A 14,157-nucleotide genomic window follows, 5' to 3' on the forward strand; every position below is an offset into this window, starting at 1 on the left:
AATGCTGCATCTCCTTCCTTGAGATGCTCTGCTAGACCTTTACTGCAGCCGCCATCAGTTGCTGCTTGCTTGTAGGTCTTTCCACATTCAGTTTTATCTTCAGTAAGTGAAAAACTTCTCTATTGGGTTGCAAACAGGTGATTGATGTGGCCATTGAATAATGTCCCAATTCTTTGACTTGTGAAACTCTGGAGTTGCTTTTGCTGTAGATCAGTATCCATTTGCACTGTGAAGCACCATCGGATCAGTTTTGGCCCTGTACGCTGCTACTTCTATCAGCAGTTGGATCATCAGTAAACATCACTGACCCAGTTCCACTAGCAGCCATAGATGCCAATGTTATAACATTACCTCCACCATATTTGACAGATCATATGGTACGCTTTGGCTCATGATGTGTTCCTTACCTTTTCTACACTTTTTTCTATCATTCTGGTTGAGTTAAGTTAATCTTGTCTCCTTCTGTCTGAACCTAATCAGGGCTTTCTGTTCCTGAGTGTAGCCAGTGGTTTGGACTTTATTATAAACCCTCTACTTACATTCAAAAAGCCTTCTCTTGATTTTAGACTTTGACTTTTATCTCCTCAAGAGTGTTCTTAACTTGTCCAGATGTTTTGAAAGGGTTTTTCTTAACTGAGTTCTGAGTTCTGGGATTGCCCACTATAGTTACCTTTTGTGTTCTTTCAGGCCAGGGCATTCATTCTTTTTAAAAATGTATCAGATTGTTTATTTGGCCACTCAGAGTTTTTGTTGTGTCACTTTATTCTGGTTTTTCAGCCTAATGATGGCCTCCTTCACTGTGGACCTTATATAGCGAGTTCCAAATTCAAGTTTAACACCTGCAATCAGTTTCACAGTTTTTCTATGCTTAATTTGTCAAGGAACAAATTTAACAAGGGTACGTTCCAACCTGGCTATGAAAGTGCTTATCAACTAGAGGAATTTGTATATTTAAAAAAGGCTGTAATTCTTGCACTAAACAGCTAATGCAGTTCTTTTGTTAATCCTCTTGAAAGCTTCAGTCATATTTTGATTATTTATTTTAAATTTCTCTTTGCTGATATGCAGAGGCAAAATTACAAAAAATTGGATCATTGTCCATGTGACATATGCTAGTTACATAATGTCAGCTGATACTGTATTCAACAAAAGGCTATGTCAACATACCATGGCATGACTATACATTCATTTAAAAACATTAAAAAAAAAAATCAAGCTTGAATTCTTGTTAATGTGTCCTTTCAGTGCTTTTTGTATGCTCGAAGACAAACGGTGAAATTAGCTGGAATTATATCAATGAAACTCCCTAAAATACAGAATCTGACAGCTAAAGTTTCACACCTCTAGAATCTAAAGAATCTGTCAACTTGCAGGGTGTGTCAATTTTTTTAGAGAAAAAAGTGATATATTTCATCTTATTGTGAAAGATTCTACTGCTGTTTTTGGTGTCTCCCTCTGTTCTCTGGCTCACTGTGTTTATGTGTTTTCTCTGCTCCTCCTTTGGTCTTTGGAAAGAATAGACAGGTGAAGTGAAGTGAAGACAATATTACCAGCAGCACTATCCATTTTCAGTCATTGTGTTAAGTCAATGTCAGAGCACATGCATTTAGATTACTGGATCTTTGGGCAAGTTTAGTCCCAAAGATAAAATTTTAAAACTCCTGTTGCCTGAGCTTTGCATCAAATATGTAAATTTGCTGCTGGGAGTTGTCTTATATTGAAGACTCTGTGATGTTATATTATTTTTAAGGTTATAGTGCAGAATCATATTTTCCAAAATGCTACAACAAAGCAGTGTGTTATTTTCTTAATTTTTTTGGATACTACATAATAATTTCATAGCAGTTTTGCAAAAATAATTTCATCTGATGGTTTGTCAAGGTTTACTGTCATCGTGTATATTTGCAAAAGATTTGCCGTGACTGACTTACTGCATGAAAGAGAAAAATGACCTCATGGAAACTTTATATTAGATGCCAAGTAAAAAGATAACTGTTGCCACAGTACTTCTAGAATGTAGCATCAGATCTTTCAACAATAGCTATACAAATAGTATTAAAGTCAAATATTTCTCCCACAGAATTATAACAATAATAAAATCAGTATTTAAATTGAAAAAAAAAAACAATTGAACAAATGTTATACAAAAATCTTAAGCTCTTATTAAAATATTTCCTGACAAAACAAACTAGGTTTGCTCACACAGAGAAAAAATACTAGTGCGCTGCAAAAATGTTAAAGGAAAAGTAACTTTTCACGCTATATAGAATACATTTACTGACCTAATGGCAAACGAGCATTATTAAAACTGTGACTCATCTGCACAAGTGTGGGTTGAGTAACTACATTTTGTCGATCTATCCATTTTCTTCCGCTCATCCTTTTCACTTATTAAAATATTTACATGGCTTAGTTGAGAAGCTGGAAGACAAAATGGATAAATATAAAAAATACCACAGAAGGGTGGTTCACATTTAGCTTTAAAATAAACTCATTTAAAGTTTCATCATGCATGTATCACAAATCTATTAATCTAGTGCCTTCTTAACGTCCATGTAATGTAGAGAATTTTGACATTCATTTTGTAAAATGCAATCTCTGTGTTGCAGCTATTATGGTTTATTTTATTTACCTACACTCAAGCTTGTTTTGTTGTTTTTTTGTTTTTGTTTTTTTTTGTTTTTTTGCTTTTTTTTTTGGTATAATTGGCACTAAACAAAGGTGAAGATAATCAAAAAATAACAAGGATGTGGACTCATAGGTTGTGTACTGGCAGAGGAAACAGAGAAACACAGCCGATGGATGTGATGTGAAAATATCATTTATCAGCTTGTGGTTTCATGCTGGCTGTGGAGGAACAGGATGAGAGGGAGATGAATTGTCACTGAGGGCCCTGTGTTAAGGTGAAAGGATCTCCAGGGGCTGTTTGATGTCTGTTCAGCTCACAGTGAATCCTATCTCACTTTATTGTATCCACACAGAGTTCTCAAAATTGGATCACAGTTGATTTTTATCTTTGAATGTGGATCACTATTATTGCATTAGATAGGAGGACTACACCCCCACCTAGTCTGTCTCTCTCTTTTTGTTCCCCTGCACATTTCCATTTTGACTTTACTCCTTAGCGCAAATATGGCAACATCAGAGAGTGTCTCTGGCTTTTTTTCTGCTTTTAGTTCTTTTCTCTTTTTAGTGAGACATTTTATGCTAGTTTGCATTTCTAACATTAAGACTTTTTTTTTTTTTATTTTGCTATGTCAACTTTCTAGAAAGGAATTTCTTTCTTTTTCTTTTTTAAATCTCTTTGTAACTGTAGTCCCTTTAAACTGCTCTGTTATATAGGACGCTTTCTTAGTCTGTTGCATCCAAGTACACACATTCCACCTCAGTCCCTCTTTTATAAAAGAAATATTTGAAATGCAGTGTTTTTTTATACAAATTTTTTTGAACTGAGTAGAAAGGTCTAACATGTGTGCCTTCTTTCTTGTCACATTATTTTTTTTTTCTTTGTTGCTTTTTTCAGTTAATTCACACCATCAGTGTGGTAGATAGAGATGAGCCACAATCTGGACATCGTTTCTACTTCACCCTTGCCCCGGAAGCCTCCAGCAATCGGTACTTCACCCTGTGGGATTTGAAAGGTAAGAGGACAAAGATCCTACAGTATATAAACAGTATGTCGTATTTGTGCAGTTATGCATCTTTAGGTAATGATGGTAAACATAGGAGTCCAGTCCAAGACCAGTTATTGTATTTTCAGTGAGTGAGTTTAAACATTTTATTTGTGCATAGGTGTGACATACTTATAATAAACTAATGTTTAAACATAATGAAGTGATAATAAACAAATTAGTATGTAAAAGTTTGGTGAAATGCTTGAGGGCATTCTAAGAATACAGACTGTGAGGCCAAGTTGACTTGAAAGACTGAAAAATTTAAATTTTAAATCTATAATTAAAATTTCTGAGTTATTCCAGTGCCAATTTTTTTTTATCATAAAACAACTGATAAAGTTAATTGCCAGAGGATCTTAAAAATTGCAGGAAACTTTTTCAGAGTGAAGAAAAAATCTCGTTTTTTTTTTTTTTTGTTTGTTTGTTTTGTTTTGCTTTGAGAGATTTGGACTTTGTCTCCTAATCACAGAGATATTTTCATTATTATTTTTGGATAAACACCAGCTGTTCTGCTCCTCTTAGCTGCGAAATATTAATAGAAAATATTGCATGCCAGTACGCGGATGATTCCCTCCACTTTCAAAATCATTTTTTATGGTTTGTTTAGCGACGTTTACATGACCACATGAAATACAGAGCTGTAGGGTGTCTGTATTTTTTTCAAAGCATTTCACATAAATGCTTGAACTTTGAAACATCTTATACATTTGAACACTTTGCTTAACATTTTTTTTGTTTTTGTTTTTTGTCTATTTCTCAAATGATAATTATATTAGACACAACATTTATTTATACCTACCTGCAAAATGTAAGGAAGCATTAAAATCACAGTGGCCCCCCAGTGATGAGTTTGCTTTGTCAGGAAGATGAGTTTTTTTTCATGCCCGTCTGTGTTTTTGCAAATGCACTTGCAGATCCGTCGTTTAGATACGTGCACCTAAGTGAATGTGACAACTGGCTAAATCAAGATTGATCTGACACCAGGAAAATGTCAGAGGAGCAGCCGGAGCCACAGAAATGTCACTGTAAAGGAGGCAGTGCTCCTGCAGTTCCGCTTGCTTACATGTGAATCCAAGGCACATAACACAATAATATAGATACAGACACTGTGTGTATATTTACACCTGTCTTAAGTTAAGCTGGGGAAACCAGAAGTCATTCTCTGGCTTTTCATGACAATATGCACACTTAAATGCACACTGGGAAATCATGCAGGCCATCAGTGTCCACTTTCTATATTTCCTTTTTTACCACTGCTTCTATATGATTGTGTTTAGATGCACACATAACTAAACGTGTGTGTGTGTGTCTTTGGAGAATGGTGAATAATCCCAATACATATATTTTTTAGATGTGAGCTTACATTTTCGCCTGGAATAAACAGACAACTTAAAAATGTCAATAAACACAACTTCACAGCGTGTATATGTTCTGATGAAAAGCAAACAAAATACCACTCAGATTCTCCTACACCTCTTTTTTTTTTGACACTCCCTTTTTTTTTCATGGACACGTTTGTCAGCTTGTCACTTTCAATCTGTCACTTCTTTTCCTTATCATGGCCTCACGTTGTGTTCTGTCTCCAAGTCTTGACATACAAAGATGAAAAGGTATTTTTTTTTCCATGTTGGTAAACTCTTTGAAGTTGTTGTCTGTAGTCTGTAAAGTAAAACCTTATCTCACTAAATAAAATTTGCTGATACATGCCTTCAAGTTATGGGTGAAATATGTGGCATGTTAAAAAGAAAGAGAATGGGAATTTAGAAGAAAAGGAAAAGTTGTTTTATCAGGGTCTTGAAAAATATTGAAAACTGAATCTAGCTCTTGATACCCTTCTGGATTCAGAAATTCAATGATACATGGTGTGGGAAGAGATTTTCAGGGTTTGCAGAGGTATGCAATGTCAGACTGCTCTTGTGCTCATTTGGACTACAAATGGAGTGAACAATAATTTCTTTGCTACTTTGGAATACATGATTTATATATTCACACAGCATATCTGTGAGAGATTTTGTTCTTAAAGCATACAGCAGTGGAAGGGAATGCTGTGTTAAAGTCAAAAGGACAAACTCAGGGGTGTATCACTCCTGTACTTAAACGGTAATATGAAAATTGTTCTACATGTGCCAGAGCAGCTCTGAGGAAACATGGATAACAGTGATATATGTTTGAAGAGATGGATTACTTGCTATCCTCTATGCAAGTCTACCCACGAAGCCACTCCGACTCTATTTGTCAAAGCCTCGTCCTGTATTCTGGGTTACATTTATCTTTGTCTTTAGCAGAGCGCTTGTAGATACACGAGTAAAGTTTAATTTCACACAGTGGCTTTCACAGTGATTTCCTTTCTCGGTTTTTGTTTGCTTTTGAAAAAAAGATGCATGATAAATGTTAATGGCACAAAAGCAGTTTATTTTCCCAGAAAAATCCTTTAACCTCAAGTTAAATGTGACAGTCCTAACATGCTCCGACTGGAGTCCTTGGACTATGCACTGACTAAAATTATTTATACTACTGGCTATGTAAGGCTAATACAGCACTTTACCAGACTTTTCCTTTGTTACCTGAGTGATTCCTAATTTCTTTAAGAAGTTATTTTCATAATAACCACATGGTAAACATCATACATTGTCAACTTTAAAGTCTTGAAAACTATGATTATTTATTGCCATTTTACTAGAGCTAAAAGAGCTTGACTGAACAGCGTTTCTGCATGTAGTTCTTTTACTTCTTTGATCAGTGCAGATGTAAGTTCACAAGAGACCAAAAAAAAAAAAAAAACAAGGATGGTAATAAACTCACTGAACTGAGTTCCATCAAATCTGCCGAAGCCTTGTAAAACCTACACATCAGCGAGCAGACAAAGAGGTATTCTTCTTCAAACATAAAGTCAGTAATGTGTGTTTCTCTGCTTCACCTTCTCTCTCTGATCCCAACCCCCGAACTGACTCACATCTCCCACCTAGACAACACAGCTGGCATCCGTACTCAGCGGTCAGGCTTTAACCGCCATGAGCAGAATGTGTACTTCCTGCCTATTCTAGTAGTTGACAGTGGGCCTCCCTCCCTCAGCTCCACAGGCACCCTGACCATTCACGTTTGTGGCTGCGACACAGGTGAGAGCTACTGTGTGAGCTGCACCATTACTAACATTATCATCACTGTCACCTTCTACAGAAGCAGCAGTACTAAAAGGTCATCTACATGCCAAACAACAAAACAACACAAGGACATACATTTGCATTAAAGTGGTCCTCTACAGACATTTCAGCCTCTTAAGAATATAATATACATATATGATTAAATATTTTTTCTTGACAAGATGATGCTTAATCATTGGCTCACTGCTTGTGTTGAATTTGTAAAGTAAATGCTCCCTTTTTGTTTTATAATGCAGAGGGAGCCATCCAGTCCTGCAATGCCACAGCCTATGTAATGAGTGCAGCTCTCAGTCCCGGGGCACTTATAGCACTACTCGTCTGTATGCTTATACTCATAGGTAAGAAGATGAATGTTCTGATCAATGTATAAGTGTATGGCAGATAAATGTGTGGCTGTATGATGAATGGTATGATTCTTTAGTTTGCTTTTCTTGGGTCATGCTGAATTCAAGTTCTCCAGCAGGACTATCGGGAACTTTACTTTGGGATACGTTAGGACAACAGTGGCATGGACTAGTTTAAAGATAAGATTGACAGCTGTGCCTAAAGACATTCATAAGGACTCAGTGCCTTCTGTTCATTAAATCATGCAACCAAGTTGCCTTTTAGTGGGCTGACCAGGTTTAGAAATAATCCATATCTCACAAATTAAATTGAAAATGTAGATACAGTTAAAAACTCAAATGAGAGACGTTAAAACACATAAAAAAAAATTTAAAAAAACCTTTTCCCTCTGTCTTCCATATTGCTGTTGGACATTTAGTTGTTGCTGTCACAAGAAGAATGCTTTTGTTTAAACAGAGGCACAGATGATGCCTAGATTTGTGAATGATATCAAGCCACTTTGGTCCCTGGAACACAGACTGTGATGGAATGAATGGGAGTGAAGTGGAGGGCGTCTGGAGAGAGCAAACATGCAAAAGAGCTGTCTCAGCACTTGGAACAGACTACTTTCAACAGGCTTTCCAGAAATTATTGGATTTTTATATGGAGACACATACACACATGCAGCTGCTAGCATACACAGAAATGCATATGCTAACCCCCTCAGAGATGTTTGATATTGCCATTTTTGAAAATTTTATGAGCTTCCTTCCCACTTTCCCCCTCTGTACGTGCCCCACTCCATAGTGACAGCAACAAACCACAGCGCTGTCACAGTGTTTTGTCTATCCCGCTCGTGCCTTGACACACTTTACATTGCACAGGCATGACATGATGGATGATGTGACACTATGCAGTTTTAGCTGTGAATAACATTGCTAACTATTTCTTTTAAGAGCTTTTCTAACGAGAGTTGTTAAAACTCTGTCTCCATTAACTGAGGCATCTACTGCAGTGAACTTCAAAAGCAGAGCATCATTTATTCATCATGGCTTTAAAAGCCTCAACAAAATGTTGTGTGCAAATCTGAGGCAACCTCTGCTGGCTATAAAAAATGTTTCTAGTGTATTCTGGTTATGGTAGTCTGAGCGAGATAGCGTCCCTCCTCAAAAACCCAAGTCTGGCCTTTAAACCACCAAAAACCTGGATCCTCTGCATGAAAATAGATTGTGCAAAGTTTTTTATTTAATGAGTCCCTTAGTGAAAAAAAACATGCAGTATAAGTTTTTGTTATTTTGTTTTTTGTTTTTTACTTAATTCCAACGGTGCAAGTAATCCATGCCATTCCCTTGCCTGTAAATGTGCCTAATACAAAAATTGAAGGACATGCTAGGTTAAAACACCTACTTTCTGCTAGTCATCATGTGGACAGTCAAATCTCAGGACTGCAGGGGTTAGGATCAGGGGGATAAACACTGTTTTCACAACTATCATGTGGTGTGAATAACAACACTAGAGCAAGGCATGTGACAGGAATCTTATCATTTCAGCTGCACACATTCCCCCCTCTCCTTTTACATACTATACCACATACACATATACAAATTGTAACTCTAGATGAATTATAGATGAATTACTCAACACCTCTATGCTGCAATACAATTCATTCTCTCTCTCTCTCTCTCTCTCTCTATATATATATATATATATATATATATATATATATATATATATATATATAGAGAGAGAGAGAGAGAGAGAGAGAGAGAGACTACCTAACCAACAAGCTCTCTCCAGAGGCTGGGCAACCTCTATTATATCAATTGCTGGGTGATGAGAAAAATGAAAACAAATTTCTGCCTAATTACCTTACGAACAAACAATCCTTCCATCAGTTCATTTATAGGCCTGATGTGATGAATCCATTCCACTGTGTTGCAGCATCTGCACGCATCCATTCCAATTACCTCCCATCTGCTTGTGGTGAACTCCCGCATGGGGGCAACCAGCGCAGCCCAAGGGTAAATTAACTGTCTTGTCAGGAACGCTTATCACAACATCTGTACACATAGGGACCAGCTTTTTATGTTTAAGAGACAGCTATACACAGGTACATATGTTAAATATACGCAGTGTTGTGTTAAGGTTTAGGCATGCTAATCTCCTAGTTAAACATGTTTTCACTGGCTTTCAATTCAAGCATCTGTGTACTTAAAAGGTAGTTTCCATTAGGACGTTTTTTTGTAAAGTGAGGTTATCGGATCATCTTTGCTTCAGACACATAATAGCACACACTCTTTAACACAGTTTACTGAAAGAGAGGCTGTTCTGTACATAGCAGTTCATAGTTTTCTACCTCCTATTACTCTTCTCATTAGTGTGAATTTAGAGTAATTGTCTTAGTGCTTGGTTAGTATGCATGGCTGTGTGTGCCACAGTTTATCACAAACCGTGACTCTTTCTTCAACCGGCTGGCAATTAATTTGTCTGATTCATGGAGAAGAAGAATAAACACAATGGCTACAGACACCGCTTTCCCAGTGGAGCCCAGAAAACAATGTTGGAAGGGAACAACTGTACATATCAGTCAGAGATGCTGAATAAAATCCAACTCAAGATCAGCAAAGCTTTTCAGTCTGTGTCACAGCTCTGTAGGCAGTGAACCCACTGGGTGTTTCACTTTATAAATTAATTTTAGGGCATTTCTCTCAAATGAAAACAATCACCAGGAACAGCAACAACTCATTGTATAGATCACATCAGTATTATATTTTAACACTGTGTAGTGTGCACTAAGAAGGAGGTGAAGGAAAAAAGATTAAATATATTAAGCTACTGTATATAGTCATATGACCTTGAAGGTCACTTTGAAACAGTACATTTTTCCAAGGCCCTTGTACATACTAATATACGGCATATGCTTTAACATGTATGGATTTCCTGTACACAGCACCTAAAGTCCTAACATCTATCTATTTTGACTGTGAAACATTGTCACCATATCTCATTTTCACAATGTATGAATGGGTATTCTGGGTTCAGCGCATCAAACAATGTGTGCCATCCAAGACAGCACAGGCACCATTATAATTGTTAGTCTTTTTTTTTAATCTCTGTGGGCTTGTAGGCATCTGTTTTAGGCTATCTGTTCCAGAAGATGCATGATGCCTACTGGTTAATGATCTATCTAAATGTCCCTTCACTGGCAGAGCTGTTACTTATTGTGCCTGCTAAAAGGGAAAAAATACTGTAGGTACAAAAAGCCATTTTAGAGAACATGCCAGGCAACTTCTTTTTCCTTATTGAAATTATGTTGTAAAATGGGGGCGCAGAATAATTAGCTTTCCATTTTAGAGAAGGAAACAATTCTGAGCCTGCAAGAGTGTTGCAGTAGTTGCCAATTTGTCAGCAATTTGCAATTGGCAATCATTTATGAATCAGGACAGTGTTGCCATTTATAATCAGTTTTTTTTTTGTTTTTTTTTGGGGGGGGGGGGGTGAAATATGACCCTCATAAGATATCAACTATTGTTTATTTATGTAAAAATTAAGCAAAAATGTAACCAAATACCAAGGAAATAAATGATAGATGGTGTAAGATGATTGAATCAGAAACCCCTTTAATGCAGGTGTACAATTCAGTTTTTGATGTACAGTAGATGTTTTTTTGTAAATATGTTTTTTTGTAAATATGTTTTTTTTCTCCTTTTAATAAATGAATGTTAGTACAGTTTTATTGACAGCAACATCAGAATAAAATCCTTTTTCTATGCGTGTCTTTCAGAATGTTTACAATGTACTGTAGATAAATCCCCTCGCACATTTGTCTTTGCTAATAACTTGATCAAAGAGCAGCTAGATTGCTGTTTATCCTAATACTCAAAATGGAGTTGTTCATTATCTTTGTCACACTCCCCAGTGTGCATCATTCATTAATAACTGGCTCTAATAAGTTTTTATCATCACTGAAAATGACATTTGATGTCGTTGCAAATCTGAGACAAATCTGGTGGAAGTTTCAGAGGGAAGAGTGCAGCCCTGAGGAAGGATGATGAAGTTAGAGGGTGGGTGTCTGAGCTAAGTGAAACTTGTCTAATCACAAACAGTGACAGTAATTAAAACAACTAAGCTGAAATTAAAACCAGATTGATTTATCTATGCATACAGCCTTTGTTTCCCTCTCATCTCATTAGTCTATATCAGAATCTATCACAATTCTTTTTTAATTAAGACATTTTTTAAGCATTTATCTCACATTCTGAGTGGTCTCCTTGATTTCTTAGCTGAATAACCACAAAGTCTTGCTTTCACTTGATTCTGATGAGTATTGATATACAGATTGGTCTCCATTAGGCCTTTTGAATCATATTTCTGGGCAAGGCAATCAAGACGGTGAAAAATCAATGCTCATGCATTTGAAATGTAAAACTTGATAATATATTATCTTCCCCTGCGGCGCCTTTGCCCTGAGAGGTGAAATCAAAGTTACAATGGGTGTAGTTAGAAACTTTCCTATGGAAAGTACTTGCAAATCCATCATGTGTAGTGTATGCTTGACATACACATTTAGTTCAGTAAGGAGAAAGAGAACAAGTAAAGAGCAAAATTTATTGCAGAAACCTAAGCGTGCATGCAAAATAGAAGCATTCTGCTCAGACAAGAAGCTACATCATAGAATGAAGTCCCAGATGAGGGTACGTACTGTAAGGCAGACATGACTGCAAGGACCTTAGAGTAGCTGCTGGTGGTGGTCGAGCAGAGTTAGCAGATGGCTGAAAAAGATTGTTTAAGATGATCTGGACAATCCAGAAGGGTTAAGGATCTGGAGGTCTGAAAGGCAGATTGACAGAATAATGGTAAAAATTTTAAAAAGGAACTGGGGGACTGATAGCTCTGGATAAATATGCATTTTATACCATTTTTCATTCCAAAATGAAAAGGGGATTCAGTTTTTATATGCAAGATTTTTAAAGCTTGTCAAGTCTAAATTTATGCCCTCTGTACTGCATGTGTTATAATCAAAACACTTCTTAAAATTGTAGATGACAGATTGTAAAATCTTTTAAATGGGAGCCTGTCTCTCACTTGTCTTTTATCCAATCCTGCTATTCAAGTTAATCTGTCATATTCCTATTTAACCCGTAGATTGTATTTTACCATTTAATGTGTGGCAACCCTTATGGATACATAAGAGTTTTTTTTTTGTTTGTTTTTTTTCTCATTTTTCTTTTGTAAATCTGCTTATTTAACTGCTAAATATTTCACTTTAATATAGAATTACAATTATGGGCTCTTTTTACTGTCTTATTCTATCTCTCTCTCCATCAGTTCTCGTTTTGCTGATTCTAACCCTCAAACGCCACAGGAAGGGCCAGAGGATGGCAGAGGACGAGGAGGACATGAGGGATAACGTCATCAAGTACAATGATGAGGGTGGAGGGGAGCAGGACACTCAGGCATATGACATGAGTGCTCTGAGGAACCTCTATGACTTTCCAGAGGCCAAGAGCTGTGACTCTGGCCCAGACATCCACTCACTGCCACAGTGGATACAAGCTAACCGAGTGGGTGGTGGTGCAGAGGCAGCTGCTGTGGCAGCAACAGACTTCTCCCTTTTCAAAGGCTACATACGAAAGAAGGTGGAGCAGGCTGATGCTGACCTGTCAGTGCCACCGTATGACTCCTTCCAGACGTACGCCTTTGAGGGCACCAGTTCACCGGCGCTTTCACTAAGCTCCATTCATACACTGTCCACCACCTCAGAACAGGATTTCTCCTACCTCAGCGAATGGGGACCACGCTTCAGGCAACTGGCAGGCTACTATGCTCCAGGAAACCCTGAGGAGGAAAGGTCCTAGCACAGCTTCTTCTCAGCAGAGACACATTTAAACACCCTCTTCTTCCTCCTACTTATCTCTCCTCTTCTCACCCTCTGGCAGGCTACTGAGATCAGAGCCAGTCTGTGTACTCATTAAAGTCAGAGTACCACCTCTTTATCTCTTTAGCAAAATTCCCAGTCTTAGACTTTGAACTCCTTTGAGAAAACTTTGAGGGTTTTTTTTAAACACTTGTTTGGGTTTTTTTTGTGTGTGTGTGTGTGTATGTGTGAGTTTTCGGAATAAAATTCAAAAGCTCTAGTGATGATATGAAAAAAGGAAGAGAATGAGGAATATCTAAAATTGCTATTTAGACATGTGCAAAGGGTGTTTCTCTCACAAAGTAACAACATTTATTTTAAGGGAAGAAACTGAGTGTCAACATTACATAGGTAGGGTTAAATGCCAAGGCAAACTGCCATGTATTTATTTGATGCAGAACTATTTATGTATTTATTTGTTTTTATGTATTTATTTATTTATTTATACCACGCTCAGTATGATACCTGCAAGAGTGAACTCTGCTGAAGTGATATTGAAAAAGTGGAGGAAAAAGGACATTATCAAACAAGCAAGAGCCAACATGGAAGAAAGAAGAACTGCATTAACAGGGGACTCCACACAACAATGGTGAGGAGGCGACATCTGGGTCATATAAAATTACATTCTGAAAAATATTTGTATTTATTTTCTATGACCACTTTTGTAAAATAATAACCAACTTCAAACAGATATATGAAAAGCAAAGGAAAATAGAACAGAGGGAACACACTGAATAATAGAACTGCCGAAGAAAACAGCTGCCAGTTCAGTCTGAATGGCAAAGACTGATGCACTTTTGCTGTATTTTAGTGATTTATTAAAAAAAAAAAAAAAAGGAGGGGGGGGGGGGGGCGGGGGTAATGGTCACAAACTGAGAAAAAAAGTGTGTTAATCATTTCTTATCCTCTCCATAGCCATTTTAAAGGCAATAAGGCACAAACCGCAACAGTGATTTAAGACAAAACAAAATGACTGTTTTCCTGGAATTGGCTGGTGCCCAGCCTCGTCCTACAGGGAGCCAATCTTTATTCCAGATTTGTGTGTGAATGTGTACAATATGTTCAATTTAGTTCATATCCT

General features: G+C 37.1%; 1 protein-coding gene across 1 annotated transcript in view; it reads left to right on the plus strand.

The window, feature by feature from the left end:
- cdh22 (cadherin 22) overlaps positions 1-13,818 on the plus strand; it is a 92,235-nt gene extending 78,417 nt beyond the window's left edge. The window contains exons 9-12 of the mRNA XM_030728988.1: positions 3,524-3,641; positions 6,641-6,790; positions 7,072-7,173; positions 12,488-13,818. Of these exons, the coding sequence (XP_030584848.1) occupies positions 3,524-3,641; positions 6,641-6,790; positions 7,072-7,173; positions 12,488-13,017 (900 nt within the window). The 3' untranslated portion in view covers positions 13,018-13,818. The remainder of the gene's footprint in view (positions 1-3,523; positions 3,642-6,640; positions 6,791-7,071; positions 7,174-12,487) is intronic.
- Positions 13,819-14,157: the final 339 nt, after the last annotated feature.

The sequence above is a fragment of the Archocentrus centrarchus genome, chromosome 5 (genome assembly GCF_007364275.1).
Source record: "Archocentrus centrarchus isolate MPI-CPG fArcCen1 chromosome 5, fArcCen1, whole genome shotgun sequence".
NCBI classification, from domain to species: domain Eukaryota; kingdom Metazoa; phylum Chordata; class Actinopteri; order Cichliformes; family Cichlidae; genus Archocentrus; species Archocentrus centrarchus.